General features: G+C 43.9%; 1 protein-coding gene across 12 annotated transcripts in view; it reads right to left on the bottom strand.

Annotated features, from left to right (window-relative positions):
* TENM4 (teneurin transmembrane protein 4) overlaps positions 1-21,221 on the bottom strand; it is a 598,985-nt gene that overhangs the window by 96,263 nt on the left and 481,501 nt on the right. For 9 of the 12 annotated variants that reach the window (XM_072326955.1, XM_072326954.1, XM_072326961.1 and 6 more), the window contains 2 exons: positions 20,166-20,192; positions 13,643-13,789 (listed from right to left, as the gene is read on the bottom strand). In XM_072326955.1, coding sequence (XP_072183056.1) covers positions 13,643-13,789; positions 20,166-20,192 — 174 coding nt within the window. The remainder of the gene's footprint in view (positions 1-13,642; positions 13,790-20,165; positions 20,193-21,221) is intronic. The other 3 variants (XM_072326960.1, XM_072326962.1, XM_072326967.1) reach the window with 1 other exon arrangement.

Genomic DNA, 21,221 nt, shown 5'->3' with positions numbered 1-21,221 from the left:
CTACACAGCCCTTCCAAGGTTTTTGCTGTCTTTTGCTTTCTGTTCATGGATCAATGACTTTCATACACTGTTCCTGTTCCCTTTACAAACAGCAGATCAACTAAATCACACCCAAGGTAACAGTCCTTCCAGCAGGACTCAATAGTGGAGAAAGCCATGGTATCTACAGTGTCTATAAAGAGATCTACACATCCAAACCACTAGAGATTCTGGCTAATTAAATGAGAAGGCAAAGATTTAGCTGGGAATGTTCAGTCTCTGCTGGAATTTGTCACAGTTATTTCATGCAGATACAGAGAACCAGACAACCTGAAACTCTCAGGATGTAAATCCTGCATTTTTACCAACAGTGCATTAAAAATAACAAAATAATATCATTGGACATACATGAAAGGAGCTTGGTTGGTGTCAGTGCAGTTGTTGGATGCTCTACATATCAGAGAACCCACCTTCACAGCTAGCATTCTACTGACAACTTCGGTAAGAAACAAATGTGTTTTCAGAGCAAAACTGCCCTGAGAGGGTAGGTTCCTTCTGAAGTGGGATGAGATTTGGACTTGTCAGGTGCTTTGTGGGCCCTGGGCAACCTGATCTAGTGCCTGATTTAAGGGGTGTCAACCCTGCCCACAGCAGGGGGGTTGGAACTAGAAGATCTCTGAGGTCCATCCACCCAAGCCATTCTATGATTCTGTAACTGTCAGGGTAATGTATTTTCTGTGTCAAGGAAACAGTAAAGGAAGGCAAACCTGTCTGTCATTACTACAGACTATGAGCTTCAGTTTCCTCCCAGTAACACCGGTATGAATTAGAAACCCTTTGTTATTGATACTACTTTGAATTTACTGCAACATGGATGAGAATCTGATCTGTTATTATTTCTGCAGTACTTATGATGGCTTACATGTCATGCACTGGGATTCTGTTGGGTTATACTTGACCCTTTCTTGGAAGATTTTAGTGCCATAAAGCATCACTTGCAACACCATCTCATGTGGCCACCCTCACAAAGAAAAGCAGAAAGAAAGCCTGTTGAGTGCTCCCAGAGCTTCCAGCCTATGTGTGGGTCAAAGTGGGAGAGAAATTTGCTCCGTGCACACAAGCACACACACACTGAGCCATTTCTACAAGTGCTCTGCACCTGCCATTAACGATAATGGGAGACTAGCAAAAGTGCTTTCCAAAACCCCATCCATTATCCTTACCTCTGTCTGTTCTGATATCACTACATCTTTATAACTCCTCACAAAATTGCCACAAAAATTTATCAGCTCGGGCACAAAATCTACCCATCTGCCTTCTCTCTTGATGACTAGTGATAATGAAAAAGAACTAATTACATTTTATTTGCCCATTAAAAAAAAAAAAAAAAGACTCGCTGCAGATGATTAGGCCAGGAGGATTCTGGAAGGTCAAATCTCAGATGGAATCTGAGATACCGTTCAAGAACAGAGACCTGCATAGATGTAATTTGCTTATCCATAGCTACGTCCCCCCCCCAAAAAAAAGACATGTAAAAGAAAAAAACAACGAGCCAACTGTTACTGCACTGATTATAGTTTCAAGGAAGATATAATGTTGTCATGATCTCCACCACGTTAATAATGTTCTCTACTATGAAGACAATGTAGTGAGAGGATGGCAAACCAGCTGCCCCATACCTCTTCATTACTGTCTTCATTTCAGTTGTCAGAAATGTGTTTGGGGACCTGAATCTGCAAGACAGAAAGCAACTGTTGTCTTTGCAGGAAAAAAAAAAGCAGATAAATATTTGAAGAACAGATGCACGGGACAGTGTTTTGTATGATGGCAGTGATGAGGCCTTGCCTACAGATGAGCTTAGCAATTAATGTGTTTCAGGACTGTATGCAATAAGCTGGAGGTAATTACACCACAGAGGTTTGCTGTGGTCACGTTAGATCCATTCAGGCCCTCAAGAGCTGAAGTGGAGTTTACCTACTTGTATAACAGCATTTTCGGGGCAATACTTTTAGCTAGGTTGGAAAACTGAAAGGCCATTTTTGAGAGGCACAGAGAACAGTGAGAGTTAAGGCAGATTAGGGGAGATTCAGACTGGCTAGAAGGAAGAAGTTTTTTACAGTAGGGGTAGTGAGTCGCTGGAACAGCTTGCCTGGAGAGATGGTGGATGCCCTGTCCTTGGAGACACCCAAGGTCAGACTGGACAGGGCTTTGAGCACCCAATGGAGCTGTAGGTGTCCCTGTTCATTGCAGGGGAGTTGGGCTAGATGGCCTTTACAAGTTCCTTCCAACTTGAACAATTCTATGGTTTTACGACAAGTAGCAATGGGCTTTTGAAAGCAGGAGCTCCCTTGTACTACATTTAGCCATGATATAGAATCATAGAATCATTAAGTTTAGAAAAGACCTCTAAAATCATCTAGTCCAACCATCAGTCCATCCCATCATGCCCACTAACCATGTCCCTCAGTGCCACATCTACCCTTTTCAGAGAGGGTGACTCCACCACCTCCACACCTCCCTGGGCACCTGCTCCAATGCATTACCACCCTTTCTGAGACAAAATGTTTCCTAATATCCAATCTGTACTTCCCCTGGCACAACTTAAGACCATGACCTCTTGTCCTGTTGATGTTACCCAGGATGTGTATGGAGCAATAAGTAATCCCCTAAGCCTCCTCCTCTCCAAACTGAACCATCCTAGTTCCCTCAGCCACATGACCATGGCACCTCAGACCAGAGAAGAAATGCGTTGTTGAATTGTACCAGTGCAAGACTGAAAGTGCTTTCTAAAGCATTTGCAATAGTTTATATGCTTTAGGGTCACAAAGGCTACTCTGATCCACTTGTCAGACTGCTATATACAAGCTGCTCATTTTTCCCCCAGAACTGGATTAAAGCCTGTCTTTTAGAAAGATATCTCATATTTCAAAGACATCTGATTACAGTGAGTCCACCGCTTCCTCCGGTAAGCCATTCAGATGTTTAATTACTGCTAGGAAACTGCATCTTATTTCAAGGTTGAATTTGTCTAACTCCCATATCTCATAGCCGAACATGGGTTAATTTTTTTGCCTTTGCAAGGTAACCAATATCCTTCTGCACTGCATGATCAGATGCCTTTTCCATGTGCAAGTCTTGCCACGCAGAGCAGCAAGTTATTCCAGCCCCACTTCTGAACAGCTGAACAACAACACTAAAGTTCTTGTTTATTTTCCAGCTGCCAGATTTAGATTTATTGGTGATTTCACCTGGGGCCATCAGCACTGGGCACGAAACAATTGAGGCAGCAATACCGAGTAGAGAAGAGAGAGCAATTCCCTGCTTTTGTGTTGGTTTTTGTTGTAATTTTTCTTTTAATGCTCAGGTTTACAGTAGCCTTTTAGCAGCAGCGTTGTGCTTAGAACTCATGTTGAGAGAATTATCTCCCGTGATCTCTAAATCCTTCTCTGAGCCACTGCCTTTCAAGAGTCCCCCAGTCCATAAGGATCACATGCTTGCTTTGTTCCCAGGGGTATTACCTTGCATTCTGCTGCCTTAAGACACATTCTGTTGGATTCTGATGGTGAAGTGATGTGAGTCAGATCACTCTGTATCAAAATGATCTGGGTGTGTATTTATCAGCATATCAAGCATGATATGGTGACATATGGTAACAGGAAGATTTTATCAGGAAAGATTTAAACTACACTCAACAATGCTGAATAGGGTTGGATGCAACAGGCAATTCCAAGGAGCCCCTCTAGAAACAGATCCAACCACAGATACCATTCATTAAACAAATGAATTCAGAGATCTGTCACTGTGCCAGATTTTAAGCCATCGTGTGTTCTTTCCATTTCCATCTAAAACGAATCATTACATCTTTGAGATGTTTTCAGCATGTTTCTTACTGGTGTTGCAGACAGCTGTTCCATCTCATGTCCTCAAACACCTCCTTTTCTTATCTTCCCCATAGCAGATTTTTGCCCTGTATTCTTAAAAGTCAGAGTGCATAGACAGAGAGGGATGCATTCTGACTCCCTACCACCCGTGTGTAGATCACATCAATTTATTTCTGCTGGCAGAGGATGGGGCCAGGTTTGGTATTCAGCAGCATGCAGTTTTTCTCAGTCATTGCTATCCTGACTCTCTTTTCAAACACTCTGACTGGAGCAACTGGGACGTCTAAGTTAGATCACAACAATGGATCTGAATGCTGACTTTATTCAGAACGAGTTTCACAAGTTTCTCAGTGTCACGGCAGTCTTCTAAACATACTCACCTGGTTGCCAAACGTAAGATGACCTAAAATGATGTAGCTTTCACACATTGCATGTGGCCCATCACTTTTTGAATACCACAACCTTCATGACGTTTCGTGAGCCACCTAGAACAATTAGTTTTGAAGATCTGGAGCTGCTGGGGTTGGTGTGGAGAGTCAGGGCTGTGTCTGATGGAAGACTCAGGTGCACTGGAGGAAAGTGCCTCATGCTCTTAGGTATTCACCACACATTGAGTTGATGGATCCAAGCCAAATAAAACCATCAAACAACCAAACACAAACTACTGACAAACGAACTGAAGCTGTTCCAGATGTGTTATGAATCATAGAATGGCCTGGGTTGAAAAGGGCCACAATGATCATCTGGTTTCAACCCCCCTGCAAAGTGCAAGGTTGCCAACCAGCAAACCAGGCTGCCCAGAGCCACATCCAGCCTGGCCTTGAGTGCCTCCAGGGATGGGGCATCCACAGCCTCCTTGGGCAACCTGTTCCAGTGCATCACCACCCTCTGAGTGAAAAACTTCCTCCTAATATCCAACCTAAACCTCCCCTGTCTCAGTTTAAAACTATTCCTCTTTGTCCTATCACTATCCACCCTCATAAACAGCCGTTCCCCCTCCTGTTTATAAGCTCCCTTCAAGTACTGGATGCCCACAATGAGGCCTCCCTGGAGCCTTCTCTTCAAGCTAAACAATCCCATTTCCCTCAACCTTTCCTCATAGCAGAGCTGCTCCAGCCCTCTGATCCATTCCAAGAGCTCCACATCCTTCTTGTACTGGGGGCCCCAGTTCTGGATGCAGTACTGCAGATGGGGCCTCACAAGAACTGAGTAGAGGGGGACAATCACCTCCCTCTCCCTGCTGGCCACTCCACTTTTAATGCAGGCAAGCACCACGCCTCCCAGGTGGCTGGTGCATGGGATATAAAGGAAGGAGCAAGCAGAGGAACAACCAAAGCAGTTTTGTGACTGTCTTTCTTGCATGTAAGCCCTCACATCCAGAATCTCTGACTTCCCCTAAAGCCTCCTTTGCTAGGGGTGGATTTAGAACCAAGGACACAAAACCAGCCTCTGACTGATAGAAAAAAAGTGTGTCCATTGAGTTCCACTGCTTATTAGGAGATGCAGATATTCTGTCTTTCCTCTGATCTACGCGACATACTCCTTCTTCAGAAGAAAAACTAATTGTTGTGGTCACAGCCACTATAGGCCCACAAAATAAGTACTCTCTGACAGCAAAGGGCCACCACCCCTGTGCTCCATGGACTGCTGCTACACTTTCTAGCTGCAAAATGCTCACAAATCCCACAGGAGTCTGGGTTCCAAGTCCCTCAACCACCACCATGCAGTGCCAACAAAGCCTCCAGGAGCAGAATTGCACACGGAAGCAAAGGACTGGTTTTGAGAGACTGCTTTTGCAGTAAACAAGATCAGCTGAGAGCTAATAAAATTTCAAATTAGCTGTGACTTTTCATGGCCCCACAATTGTGTTGGCTGATTTAATGGGCAGCGTCTTAGCTCGCTGAGATTGAATAATGGAGCATTTCTACAGAGTTATGGATGCTGCAACAAAAATCTGTCATGCTAACATCAACAACGGAATGCAAATAACTTTCATCCGGGAGTGTTATTATGTGTTTAAGCTGGCTCTGACAGGTGCTGCATGTCAAGTGTCAGGATAGAACAGGCAGGCCACACATAGGGACAGACCTGCTGGTACAGAGAGCATACATGACAAATTCAAGCATTGCTCCTGCTGAAGACAATGAGAGTTTATGCCACTGATTGCAGTGTGAAGAGCTCAGGGAGAAGCTGTACTAGGTGAAGCAGGACTAGAAAGAAAAGAACAGTGAAAATACATTGCTTTTCAGCAATAATTTCACTGCCACTGAAAGCATAAGATGCACTGATTGCACCTCATCCAGTTCTTGCCTTTCACTCTTCTCCCTGTATCATTCACCAGACAACAGTATCACCTTTCATGGGCACACCGTGTTGCCTTGTGATGCTTTTGGGTGCATTAATAGGAGGGTTTGTATGGGGAGGGTTTAAAACGAAGGCATTCAGATGTAGAGGTAACATAATGTACTATCCTCACCCTTAAGCAAATCAAATCTTACCCTTCCAGCATCAGCCTGAGCTCTCCCCAAACACAGGCTAAAGGAATGTCTCAGTATTTCTGCAGAAAACACAAGTTATTGTTCTTGTGAATGCATGGGTTCAGGGCAGCTCACAAAAGTAATGATGTTCTGCCCTGAGCTGAGGACTGATACTTAATTTACCTCTTGTGGATCTGAGGAATTAATAACTTTTCCTCTTGGGTTTTGCAGAGAACAGTTTTACCCACTCAACAAAAGAGGTGTAGCTTTTGGGCTCACTGTGAGGAAGGAAAAGGAAATAAATACAAAACAAATGTGAGGAACAATAGCAATGTCCCTGTGATCACGTTAGATATTTCTGTTCTCTTAGCTCCTTCTGTTCTACCTCCTCTGTTTTGATTTTGCTTGAGTAAGGTTCTCACTGGCTGAATCCTAAATAAATTAGATTGCTGGCTCCCTGGGAGAGGAATTGCCCTAACATCTTTCCCTAATATTTGCAGGTTCAAAATCATACAGTCATATGTAACAGCAATCATGTATTTGTATTTCAGCACTCCTTGGGCTTTAGTGCAGAAACAGAGCCCTGCTGTGCCAGGCACTACAGAAAACAGAAGTATAATGCAGAAAGTCCATCCTAATCCAGCACTATGTTCCTGTTTAAAGAACATCTGAAAATAAACAACAAACCAGAAGGGAATGGAGCAGCAGGAGGAAATGACAGGAAACACATGATAATCACTACTAGCTGACCATAAACCAGGCCTACAATAATGTGGTTAGAGTCTACAAGTTTATAGAATCTCCCAGATCACCACTGCTGTGTTACTGCAGCTGGCTTCATGGGATTTCCCTTCTCTAGATGGACTTTTAGCGAGGGGAGTTACCCACTGCACTGGAATCACAGAATCACATCATATCCTGAATTGGAAGGGGCCCACAAGGATCACTGAGTCCAACCCCTGGCCCCACACAGCACTGCCCAAACCCAAACCTGATGTCTGAGAGTGGTGTCCCAATGTTCCCTGAGCTCTGTCATCTCAGGGCTGTGCCCACTGCCCAGGGCAGCCTGTTCCATGCCCACTGCCCTCTGGGGCACAGCCTTTTCCTCACACCCCCTCTGATACAGCTCCAAAAGCATCACAGAAACCAAGCAATTTATGTTTGGAGTGGAATTCCATTAGATGCTAAAGGCATGTGAGAGCCCTTCCACGCAGAAGGGGACTGGCTTTCAGATGCTGCAGAAAGCAGAGGTTGCTTAGTGCGATCGATAGCCAAGAAATGCTGTACCTGAAGCTGAGTCCTTCAGGAGCCAACATACCTCTGAGAAAGAGGGGCCCTGAGCTTAGGAAAAAAGTGGATGAGCAATGGGTTCGCACCCTCAGCAGATAAGATACTCTTAGCTCAGATCTCTTTGCACCAAGGGCTGTAAGCATTAAGCCAATGCTGAAAAGGTCATTCTAACATATTCTGCTGACTGATTCCACAGCAGTTCAAGAAATCACCTTGTCACACCTTGGAAAAGTAGCCTCAGATCACTCAGACACAGGCATGGTTTTCCAGTCCTCATCAAAAGGAAAGCAGCCATGCATTCTGTGCACCCATGACAGTACGTGACCTGACGCACTTAAGAGCAAACCCTGATGTTTCTAAGGGGAATGTCTGCCCCAAAGGGGAGGCATGAGTTTGCTTCAAGTGCTAAAGCAGGTCTGGCAGAGCTTTTTTGAGCTTCTTTCAGAATGGGTGCCCACGCTCTTGTAATTTTATTGCATATTGCCTTGCAATATGCACGTTCAAGCCTGTCTTTTCTGAAAATGTTTCACATCAGCTTTTGTTACATCTTGTATACCAGCAGTGCTTCCTTCCCATCTGCAATTTGCTTCACCTCAGCAGAAAATGAAACATTTATTTAGGAAAAGTAGTCATTTTCAATGTTTCTCAATCTATTAACCAAAAGAATTCAGTCAAGGAACAGTTACAAGGAGTAGGAACTTGCCCAAGCTGCCAAGGCAAGCCACAGCCACTGCTAGACACTCACTTCACAGCACATCATCCTTGCTAACAGCACTATGTGCTTCTGGATGCTGCGGTGCCCAGCTTCACACCGCTCTCCTGACAGCCCCAGTGCTAACAGCCAGCAGCAGGTGCTACACAAGTGTTACCATCCAACGGAGGATCAGCGAGCTGCTGAAACCCGCAAATGTGAATGTGTCATGTTGTTCCCTTATTTGAGGAAAGGTTGATTAACAGTCATCATAAAATACAGGAAGAGAAGCTAGGTGATACCAACTAGCCAATCTCTTTCTCATCTTTTTAGAAGCGCCCTGCGGCTCCTCCAAGATGACCCTGTTGTTTGACTGGATCTATCAGTGATGGTAAATGCTAATTTACCGTGGCTGTTTTCCCAGGTGCGTTCAGATCTCAACACTTCCCTCCGTAAATGTAGCTCACACATTAATGCATCATTTTTTATGGTTTCGAGGAAGCAGACAGCTCCCATAGCATGCCCAGGAGACAATCTTCTTGTGCTATAAAAGCCTCTCCGGCATGAAGTAAAGGTTCATAACAGTGTGCAAAAGAAAAAAGAAATCTGAAAGCATCCCATCACCTTGTCTGCAGCTCATGCATTTACATACATAAAGATTTGCCCTCTGGGGTTCTCATGGATGCCATCCAATTCCTTCTATAACCCTGCCACTGCCTTCAGGTGTAACCCTACACACTGGCAGGGAGCAGTGCAGGCTCCTGCCAGCTGTCTAACACATTATTTGGCATGTGCAGGACAGATGGTGGGCACGTGGGTGTTAAGAAGGCCAACGAGCAGCGCCAGAATTTCTCGTGCCAAAAGATTTGAAATGTTGCCATCCCAAAGCATTATACAAGTCCCCACCTTACGACAAGCACAACCTGGTCCTCGTGTGGGCCGAGCAAGGCACGAAGCGTTACTCTGCAGAGTTACATGAATGGACTGTGATGCTGTAAAACAAATAGATTTGAGACATATCGAGGTACTCGTTCCTGGTACTTCAAGTGTGGCTATGGCAGATTTACATAGTTCCTGAAATGAGAGTGGCAGCAATAGCTGCTACTCAAGGCAGTAAAGAAAGGCAAAAGTACCACGTGCAGTGGCTGTGTTGCTCTGACATGGGTTTGAACACAATTGTTAGGAGGATGGAGGTAAGGAAAGAATAAGAGCTGTTCCCCCATTGAGCTCTTAGCATCTGGTGGAACATGCAACAGAACCTGCTAAGGCCAAACAGGGCCACGTGTACATTGGAACCCTGTGTCTGTGCTTGGCTGAATGCACTGCATGTAGTCATCATGAACAAGATAAGAACTGAGGGGTAGAAGCTTCACTACTGTACCTCTTGCAGAAGAGAACAGGAGGTTTGTGGAAGCCAGAAAAGATGGATGCAGTCAGATCCACTTTGGGAGAACCACTAGGCTCCAAGCCCTCAAGCAAAGCTACCTTTGTGAATCGCCCACTCTCATGGTTTCAGGACATTGGAGCATATCCAGACAATGAAACTGTGAACTGGGCAATGCTCTGAGTATGGAGGGAGTCACACTGATATTTCTCTGGAACAAAGATGGTTAAGATAGCTTTACTGCTCATATATCTACAGTTAGTGAATAACGGCCTCTCATCTTTCCCTCTGTTGCTCTATATACTCTGTTCCTGATGGAGGAGCCTACAAGTGCAATGGAGCCCATATTTATCCTATAGAATATTGGCCTCTTCTCAACACTGAGTCAAATGCCGTTAATTCCACTTCCAGGACTTGTCACAGGAGTTAATACCCATGGTCTTCTAAACCTTCAGACTTTCTACTCTTCAAGTACATGACAGGGCACGCTGTGTGGGCTTACCTTCAGGATCACTGCTCTCAGGACTACCCACTGAGAGCCAGCAGCCAGGAATAGCAGCTATTTTCTGCCAAAGAGAGGCCTGAAGCACCTTTCAGGGCCCAACTTCTGAGGTCAAATGTTGAAAAACCAAGTCTTTTACACAGGCTGTTAAAGCTTCACACTGCTTTCCCTCAACTGGTACTGGATGATTGCCTGCTCTATGTTACTTGCCACAACTCCTTTCAAGCTGATGGACTTCATGTTTAGAAGTGTAAATAAAGTAGGCCTGAGTGTGAAACCTAAGTGTCAGCTTTGACAAATGACACTTGAGTGTGGAGAGGGAAGTGCTCTCCCAGACACCTTGTTTTAACCTGACCAGAGATTACATTTCATGGAGCTTCTCTCTGAGCGACTTCTGCTTCACTTGTTATTGTTTATCTGAACAGCCTCCAGATTTAAGAGGCCAGCACGCCCTGTAATTTGGTACCCATCTCCCTCAGGGTATGATTAGGCTGGGATGTGATGAAAAAGATTCTGACTTCAGCTCCCATTATCCTCAGGTATTTCCTGCTGCAGGGATCCTGATTAGCAGACACATGATATCACAACGTGGGACTGGCTTCCGATGAGCTCAGGCAGAGCGAAAGGCCCTTAATGCGAATGGCCTCACATTGCTCTTCTGAAAAACCACTGTACTCTTTGCCCTCAAGTGACTCTGTTTTTAGTGGAAAATGACTTGAAGGGCAGCGTTCATCAAGCAAAAGTAGGTGATGTCTGAAACAATTCAGGGAGATGATGCTGTAAACCTGATTCTCTCTACTGATAGCATGCGTGGTGACCAGCTTGGGTGTCTGACTTCTAAACCTGAATGAAATCTGCCATCTCCAATGCCTGCATGCATGTGCATACAAAGGTAAGTTCAGCAATAGCTCTGAAATCCCTTGTGGGCAACAGCCAAATAAAACACCCTACTCCAGCCAAGAGCAAGTGTCACTTGAGATACTGTGTCAGGACCTCCAAAAAGGGAAAAACCTCTTTAGTGTGTTTATACCCTCACTGTCTGCTCTTACAAGAGGCTGCACAGCCTGCATCTTTTCTGCACTCTGGAAAACACTGCAGATGTGCAAGGTGTGATCTCTTTGGTGACAAAGTGTTCGCAATGAATACAGACTCAATTCTACTTCCAAAACACAGCGGTGTGCTGTCACTGGATTGCCTCGGGATAGCTGAGAAACCCAAAGACAGCTATCGCACGTGAAACATGTATATGAGCCGCTAAGGAGGTCTAAGCTATGTGGAAAAGAAGCAAAAAGCCAGCTGAGGTACTCCAGGATGAGTCACAACAAGAGGCAGCAGACATTAAGTTGGAACATGAGAAATTCGAATTAGTTATTATAAGGGCAATGCCTATAGTGCGGGTGATAATATGTACCGAGGAAAACTGCCCAAAGAAGTGGAACCTCCATCCTTGGAGTTGTTCAAGAATTGACTGGACACAACCCTGAGCATCTAGACCTGTTCTGACCAGGTACTTGATACAGATATCTGCTGGAGGTCCTTTCCAATCTAAATTATTTATGTTCCACAGATATCTCCAGCTCTCTTGCTATACTGAGGTCAGTATGGGAGCTGGGAAACAGACCCAGAATCAGCCTTTCTTCCCCAATCCAGGTGAACCTATTCAAATCCCTGTGCTGAACAAGGAACTCAGGCTTCAAAGCAGAAGTTCCTCACCACTACTGATCTCAGGAGTTGAAGTTCTAGATCTCAACCCACAAATGATCCACAAAAATCTATATAGACCAGATCAAGAAGGTGAATGTATCCCCTTGGTCTTGGCCTGGTCTGGTATTAAATGTGAAGGTTGGTGGCTCTGCCTGTGGCGGGGGGTTGGAGCTTGATGATCCTTGAGGTCCCTTCCAACCCAAGCCATTCTATGATTCTATGATTCTTTTCCACTTTCAGGAATAGCAGTAGCAAAATAAAAGGAACTAGCACGGTGTGTAACATGGTTATCTGTGAACTGCAATGTACAGTGTCCATGTACAAGAGTTTTTTTTTTAGCATACCAAGAGCAAGGTCAACACCCATTTATGGGCTCTGACACACGCATAAGCTGTTGCAAGGTAGTAAGTTAGAACCTGTTAGTCACTTTGCTCTAGCTGTGTATGCCCATGTTTCACACAAGCTCACCAGATGCAGACTAGCAGCTGAAGGGCACTAACTTGTAAACATCTCAATGCCTTTTGTCTTTCCTACACCTGCTGGTAAGACCACAAACCCCACTGCAAGGTCAGTGCCTTGAACCGGGAGATATGAGGAGACTGCGTTTCACCAACCGGAGTTTGGTCACGCTTTCTTCGATGTTATACAGATGTAGTCTACCTTGTCTGTTAGCCTGGATTACTCTGTTGCTTATTTTTTTTTTTCCAGGGAAACAAGGGTTGCCCATAGCTCTATTTGCCATATTTTTATGCATCTGACGTAGTGAACTTTAGCGCTGCCTTGAGAATTCTGTACATAGAGGAGTATGGTGATACTCGGTTTCATGTGAGGAGGGGGGAGACGTTTGTTTCACTGTGTATGTTCTGTTCTTTATATGGTTCTCCATTTTTTTTTTCTGTCTTTTCCAAAGGGATAATTCAGTCCGTTTGCCATGCCAGATGTGCAGAAGTATTTCAAATATTCAATCAAAATCCCAGTTGCTGTGAAGCAGATAATCACAGTCTTGGCTGCCTATTTTTATTTTTATTTTTTTTTTAACTGTACTGTTCTTGTGAATATGATAAAAAAGAAACTTGCAAAATACGATCTCTGCTTCACAGTCTGGGTCCTGGTCCAGACTTGTGGTTTACAAAGCCTTTTGCTGAGTGACAACAAAACAAATTATGCGGCCTCCCTTATGCCTTAAATTTAATATCTCATCTCCTGCTCTCTAATTCAAACCTTCACACGGCACCAGGGTTTCCTTTGTAATGAGATAACTCTGAATATTAAGTTTGCATTACACAGGGCTATTATTCACATGCCTGACATCACTGCATATGGAACTGTAATCAATAAAACATGGTTTGAGAGGGATTGGATGGCTTATGGGCATGGGGATCAGTCACTGAAGCCTCTCAGTTACTGCAAAACATTCATCCCAAGACAGTAGTGACCTACTGAGGAGCCCTGATGAAAACCTCAGGCAGCGAGGCCAAAGTTGGAGCAGTTGGGGACAAGTGCTGTCTGAGATGGTCCCACTGTGTCACTGCTGATCCACACGGTTGTTTGGGGCGGCACGGTGAGCGCACAGCCTCTGCTGGCTCTCGGGCATATGGACTTGATCTGCGGGTAAATAAGCCTTCCTCTTCAGGCCTGGCACCCCAAGTGCATTTGAATGTTTGGATTGGACTCCATTCTGGCTGAGCCAGCCTGGCAGACCTCACTGACATGTCACACGCGCTCGGGTCCTACCTCCATCGTTGTCCTTCCCGTCGCCGCACGCTGTCTCCATGGACGTATCGCAGCCCGCTCCTCTCCAGCCCAGCTGGCAGACGCAGTGCCAGCCGTTCATGTCCAGAGTGCATCTGCCATTCCCATTGCACAAGCCAGGGCATCCCTCTGCAAGGCAAACAGCCACACGTTCAGACACACCACAAAGGAAGAGAAACGCAGCCTGGAAAAGGGCTGGTAAACAGCCATTTCCCTTTGCTTTTGGCTCAGTTCTCTACTCCCACTTGATGTCTTCCCATTGTCTCAGTTTATAGTCAGAGAGCCCACACTGGCCCCTCAGTGCACAGCCTCACCCATGGCATTGATGGCATAGTGAATTTGGGGACACACTGTCATTTTCCTGCTCTGTTGTTTGCAAAAACCACCCTTCGACCTGAGTATCTCAAAGCTTTTGCTTTACGAGGCCAAGATTTAGGGTTACCTGAGTTACACGTAGGGTTAAAGTTCCTAATACTTTGCATGACAAAACTGTTTTTAGCCAGATTAAGATCACGTTTAAAACCAGAATGAAAAGAAAGGCACTTTCTACATTAGCAAATGTTTGGAGAACATACAAATACTCTATTGTATTAATTCTGGTAGGGGTTCCTCTGACCCTGTCATAACTGCCCTACAACTCAGCAGCTGAGGAACTTCCCCCGTTGTGAAAGCTCCTCATGCAGGTTTGGTCCCTACACTGAAAGATGCTCTGGAAATGCCTGTTTATCTCTGCTGACTAAAAAGAGACTCCAGCAGAGGCAGATGTTCCTATTACAGGTGATTAAACTTGGGGGTGGGGGTGAGCCCTATGCTTCCTGCCTGCTCACTAGGGTTTGATTTTCGCATCCGATGGCCACTTGCTGAGATTTCCATCCTTTATTTTTTTGGGGGGGGTTGAAAATTGCAGAGTAATTTCCCCAGTAAGCAGCCATGTGTGGGAGGCTGCTTAGCCTACACAGTTCTGGGGGCTGTTCACCTGCAGAGCTCAAATATCTTTTGTGAGTAGCAGCCAGAAATGCTAGCTGCATTTTAGAGATTAGGGAAGTGAAGCACTGAAGTGACTGTCGAGGTCACCCAGCAGGACTGATTAAAGTAGCAACACAACTGAGGCCTCCTGAGCTCTGTTTTAAAGCCCTCCCTGCTCGTACATGTGTTGTGAAATCCCTTCACGTAGTTTGAGTTCCTTCAAGCCCTCAGCTTTGCAAGATGGGCTTGCATGTGGAACTGCACAAGTGATGCACGTATCCTGTCCCAAAGGACACGGTGGTGAAGAGCACTGAAAGGTGTGCATTGTGGTAACACTCGGTCAACCCCATCACTCTGCTAATGGGAGGCTGCCTGAGGAAACGCCTGAGTGTCCCACAATGGGCATATACAGCACGGAAATGCCTCTTCACTAACAAAATGTTTACATCTTTGCTAAATCAGCTTTTCTAACGGGTTGCAGGTTAACAAGGGGCAAGTGGAATAAGGAAAGAAGTGGGGAGGGAAAAGTCCTTCAAACATTTTGCATTTACAAACATATCTGAAGGATTTCAAACCTTCTGAAATGTGTTCTGTATGTGCGTGAGTTAGGGCACACAACTCGTGTGTGTGTGAGCATGCTTGTGCTTCATTATGAATACATTAAATTAGTATTTATACACTACAGCTGAGCTACTGATAATGACGGCAACTGGAAGTTCCCCACTTTAATACTTCAGTTACTTATAACAGTGCCAAACTTTTGAGCACCTGATGTGATTTTTTTCCATGCTAGAGCTAGTTTTTTAGTTGGTTCCCTTTACTCTCTTTCAGTACAAGCTGCAAGTATTCAACTGCTTTGGGTAATGAGAGGAAGACTCTCATTACTTGTTAAAAGGACTTAGTTTCTTAGGTAGGTAGGCAATCTCATGTTGGAGCAGATAAATTCCATTTGCATAGGCCCATCCTGTCAGTTGGGATATGCCATTTTCCCCCTCTTTATAAATCAGATTAAATGTGTCCAGACAAAAAGCCTCTGGAGAAAGCTGACAAAATGACTTTCTGTGTGTTCTGCATCACTTCAGTAGTTGGCAGATCAGTTCTGCAGAGACAATATTGCATCGCCATTGAGCACACTTTGTGATCTACTTCTCTGTTGCACCAGTTGGACTCTTCATAACCTATCCTAAGAATTCTTTTCTGTCTATCTTGCCACTGCAGAGACCAAGCAGGACACTCCTTGAAAAGGGCTGGCAGTGTTGTCTTGGGCAGGAGTGAAGTGAGAAATCTAAGAGGATTGGGTGATGAGAACTTGAAGAGGACCCAGAATCACTAGCTGAGATACAAGCTGCAGGTACATACTGTGGGATGACTCCTTCTGTAAGGCCATTACTCACTGCCTTGCCATCTTCCCAGTCCAGAGTGTGAGTTTGCCTCATCCATCAGTAAGAGACAAATACAGTTGCTAATGAGAAAAATCTCTTTCAAGAGAGTCAGAGTTAGATAGCTATTTCCCAATGAAATGACCTCATCTTCACAGGTCCATGAATACAAAAGATACAGCAAAGTATGAGAGCGGTGAAGACTAAAACTTGTACCTGTCCTATGTGGTAGTATGGTAGGAGAACAGACAGTTATCATAAGTGATGACAAAGGAAATCAATAATAGAAAACAACATTTAACAGTGCTGTCAGAGGACTCCTAGAGTCAGCAAGTTAGAAATTAATATCAGCGTGCAGGTCAACATATCTAGCGGAATGGACTTAGAAAGTATTACTATTTCTAAACAGTTCTGCTGCGTACAAACTTGACCATCACTACCACAACGGAGATAGAGCGTACAATATTCCACATCCCACAGACAGTGCTCTTCAAAGCACTAGTAGAAAAGGTGACACGAATTAAGTTGATCCATTTCACCCGTGCTGGGTAATAAAGGAAAAAGATCACTGTATCTCCAAAGTGCTTCTGAACATCAACACAGCAGGGTGGCTCAACCTTCCCAGATTTACAGCACCATGGAGGGGAGTTGGACAAGATGACCTTTGAAGGTCCCTTCCAACTCAAATGATTCTGTGATTCTATGATAATCTCGCAGCTCTGATTTCTCATCACTAATGATCCAGTACTCCTGTTTGTGTCTGTTAGCTCTGTTTGGGTGACTGAGATAATTAAATACATGAATAGGGCTTTCCGAGGGGGAAGAAGCCTTTTATGTGACTTTCTAACTGAAGCACATGAAAGCACTGCTGATACTGTGAGACATTCACAAAGATGTCAGGTCTGCCATGCAAGAGAAAATAACAGAGCAGGGAAGCATTACAAAAAGTGGATGAATTTTGAACTAGCCCAGAAAAACGTGTCAAAGGAGACAGTAAGAAATGATGGTGCCACTTCTAAGATTAAGATTGGGGGTAAAGCAGTCTGTTCTTAAAGAACTGTACAGTTAAGGCTTTCTCTAATTAGTACAATTACAAAAAATGTTTAATGGCATTTAGTTCTTTATTTATTTTCTTCATGTTAAAGCTCACTGCTGCTTGAAATTGGACTTAAACGATATAAGACTTTCCCACTTCTGATCCTAAAGTGTTGACAGACAACAGTCCTTATTGCTTTTGTCAGTACTCTCACATCGGTAAGAAAGGGCTCTTAATGGATGTTCTAGTGAGTCTCAATAGTTTAGTGAAATGAGTGGGATCTGGCTGATCACGTGAAGAAATTAATGGATGATGGAACACGTGAAGATGCAAACACCTGCACCTTGAGAGAACAAACCTCAGCAAGGTATCTGCAGGATTTGGATTAGGAGTTTGTGGTTGGCATAGATAATCTTAGAGGTCTTCTCCAACCTTAATGATTTTATGATTCCAAGTTCTGTTGAACTGAAGGGGATGAGTGAAACATCACGGGATCTCTGCAATTATGAAAACTCAGTAAAGTGTCCTGAAAATCACTCAGCTCCTAAGCTGGTGGGGATCAAGAAACCTTTCATCAGATGGCTCCTGAAAGGTGAAGAATAAGAAGTGACTTGCCAGAGCTCCCGTTGTTTCCAACTGCAGAAATGGAGGAACTGAGCTTGAGTTCTCACTGCTACTCAGAACAAAAAGTGACCCTGCGGTCATCCTGGAATTCAGACAGAGGTGGCTGTTCAGAATCTTTGCCTTTCAGACTGGCTGTTATCCACTTCACTACAGCATTAACGCGATTATCTCTTAAGTGTAACAATGGATCAACAGCAATAGAAATTAAATATATGGATGTTCTGGCAGTTCCAATGGGATTCTGGATGTAGGAGCTCTCTCTAAAACCACACATCTTTAATACTAGGTACCTATTTTCATTTTAAGCATTACTGGTGTTAATTAAGCCTTAGACTGAAGCGCTCTGTTCCAGTCATAGTTGCAGCTTCTTGGCTTAATCCTGCTGATGTCTGCTCTTGAAACTTGCCCTCCAACTTAGAAACAATTCTCTATCTTGTCTGATTTACTGGTTTATTGTAAAGCTGTAGGAAAGACCCAGCAGTAAATCAGGCTCACTCTTGACAACAAGGGATTACTGGGAAGGGATTTCAACCCAAAAGATGTTAATAATTAAGAAAGCCAAAAGAGCATGAGTAATTTAGTTTTGAAAAATGCACGCCGTGAAGTCAGCCAAGTAAAAAGCATGTACTTATAATGTTTCAGCTGTTGCTAATCTTTCCAAAAGAGGCCATGTACTGTAAGATATGATCGTTGTTCTTAGCATGTTGCCTAAGCGGTTACCCACTTGCAGTACTTACTAAGTATGTGTCTTTATTCTTGGGTGTAAAGGTGAGTTAAAAGGGGAGAGGTGACATCTACACAAGACTTACTGAGCCACTGAATGGGCTGATGAGTACAGAAGATCACTGGGCACAAGCTCTACAGACTGGTTCCTCATCTGTTCTATCCTCCTGGTGCTCAGCTTTTGACCCAGCCCTCTTCAATACAAACTGAGATGAAAAGGAGAACTCCCGGCGTTTAGAAACACAAAACGCAGAGATGTGGAACATCAACAAGAGGTTCTGCTCACACTGCCTAGTGCCAGCCTGTACCTCCCTCTATGAATGTCACTATTCCTCTGGAGGAATACAGAAAGTGCCCCTCTATCTTTGATCTAAGAAGGGGAATGTTATTTTTCTCCTGTTTTAAGGTTGAATCGAGCACATTTCACTGATGCTAAGCAATGAGAAAAAACTACCACTGAATGATCCACTGATCTATAAACAGTGGTTCAAGGAAAACTGCTGTTTGCCATGCATTAGACTGAAGACGAGTCTCATTAATTAAACCTTGGACATTCCCCTATTATTACCATTTATCTGCTCAAAGTTTTCCCCTGGTTATTATTGTACCTGCAACTTCTTTTAAGCCACAATGAGAACATGAAACATTAGGTTGTAAATTCATCCAGAGAAGTGAACTCAGTAGGACAACCATGTTGCTTGTCTCACAACAAGAGCCTTACACAGCAGAACTTATTTTTAACTGTTCACCGGACAAATATTTTGGCATATCTGTCCTTCTTCATCAGCTTCTCCCAGCTGCTACTCCTGATTGCTCACAACCTGAAAAGGAGAGTAACGCTACGGAAGAAACTGATTTTTTTCAACCTGATTTTTTTGGTTTGTTTAACCAGCAAACATATGATGCTGCGTGGTGTCAGCACTGTGTTGCTGTTAGTGTCAAATCAGCCACGTAGAAGGATATTGGTGTCCAACCCAATCACATTTACTGTCAGACTGCTGCATTCACTAGACGTGTACTACTTCAATATTTTTTGGAAGCTAAGTGGATCTACTTTTATTTTAAAGTCCTACTCTAATATACATTGTTGTTCTGATTAATGGAGGAGATCTCAGTACCTCTGCTCCATAGCAGTTCAGTACCATATATTTGCATCTGAGACCTGGGTCCTAAACTTGCAACACTTGTCAGAAATAGGAACATAGGGTAGGATTTCTTTATGGGTTGTACTGCTGGAACATCACTGATTTGAATAGAATCTGTTAATTTGTGTATCTAGAGGCTTTGAGGCCATAACATTTTGTATTTTCATATATATGTATATATATTTAAAATGATTCAAAGTTCCCATGAAAGACTTGGCAGTCATGGCTCAAAAATACGAAGACTCCACACAGAAAGCACACTCACCTGCTTGTTACAAAATGGAGCATAGACAATTGATTACAACACATCACTGTACAGGGCTCCTGATGTATTTGTTTCCTCCTGACTTGCCTTACCTGGGTAAGTAGGGATGAGGATGAGAGATGATTTGGAGGGGAGGGCAGGGACAAGGGGAAGGGTAGGAACACTGATATGATGTTAACACAGGATCACAGCACTTACGAAGGTACTTCCTACCTAAATGACTGGAAAGTTCACCCTTCCAGACATTAGGGAGCATTTTGGTGACGATGAGGAAGAGATGCAACCTCAACACAGCATGTTCACGGTGCATTAAAAAAAAAAAAGAAAACCACAAAGACAATAGGAAAAATAGGAAGGAAGAGCATACCTTTCACTACCTTATCCAGATAGTGAGCTTGGGAGATAAAAGACAGGACATTTAAGGTAGGATTGAATAAGTGCATTGCGGCTTACTACGAGACTGTGCAGGTGCTAGAAAGGCAAAGGAGAGTTCGCTGTGATATGGAAAGAAAAACCTTGATAATGAGGAGAGAAAAGAGGGAGAATGGCGGAGCACAGCCCTCCTCAGTCAAGGAGCTCAAGAAGGCTATGTTTAGGCATCCAGTCGTCTTTGCTCATTAAGACCAGGAAGAGAAACAGGAAAGTTAAGTATATATATATATATTTATGTGTTTTGATATATATATATATATATGTGCGTATATATATATATATGTATAAATATATATATATGTGTGCATGGCAGAATATTTTAATATTCTGCTCATCTGCAACAGTCTACCCATTTCACTGCTTTTCATCATTTGAAAGCACTCCACCTCACCTGATTGCCTTACACTTTTCTGCACAAAGACACACAGTTCTCCTGTGGCCTTACCAGAGGCTTTTCCCTGGATCTTCTTAATGGGAACATATCGCGTTTACACAGCATCCTCTACCCCAAGATCAAATTATTTTACAAACATTAAATTAACCTTGTGGCAGCTTTACCAGGTAGGTAGGTCTACATATACTCATTCAAAGGAGGGATGCAGCAAAGAAAAGGAAGTTTGAGATGCAGTGGGAGCAGTCATGTGCCCAGTTCCCATGGAACATTAATTTAGAAAATGAATTTCTGATTGCCTTTCTGGGGTCAAACACAAAGCTGGTGGCAAGGCCACAAACAGGAGCCACAAGTCCTGGCTGGGTGAGCCCTATGCATGCCAGCAGGCGGCACTCACTCTCCTAACAGCAGCTGATCCTTGCTAATAAATAAGAGGCTCTATGTCTTGCTCTTCTCTCTTTTGTCCTGCTCTTCTCAGTTTAAATGTTGTTTCACTCATCCAAGTAAAGCTTGTCTGCTCTCTGCTCACTCTTTCTCAGTTGTGTCCCGGTACCCCTAGAAAAAGTTTTGTTTTCTGTTTACTCATGTAGTCTGCTCAAC

The sequence above is a fragment of the Excalfactoria chinensis genome, chromosome 1 (genome assembly GCF_039878825.1).
Source record: "Excalfactoria chinensis isolate bCotChi1 chromosome 1, bCotChi1.hap2, whole genome shotgun sequence".
In the NCBI taxonomy this organism is placed as follows: Eukaryota; Metazoa; Chordata; class Aves; order Galliformes; family Phasianidae; genus Excalfactoria; species Excalfactoria chinensis.
This window is presented reverse-complemented; position numbering and strand designations above follow the sequence as displayed.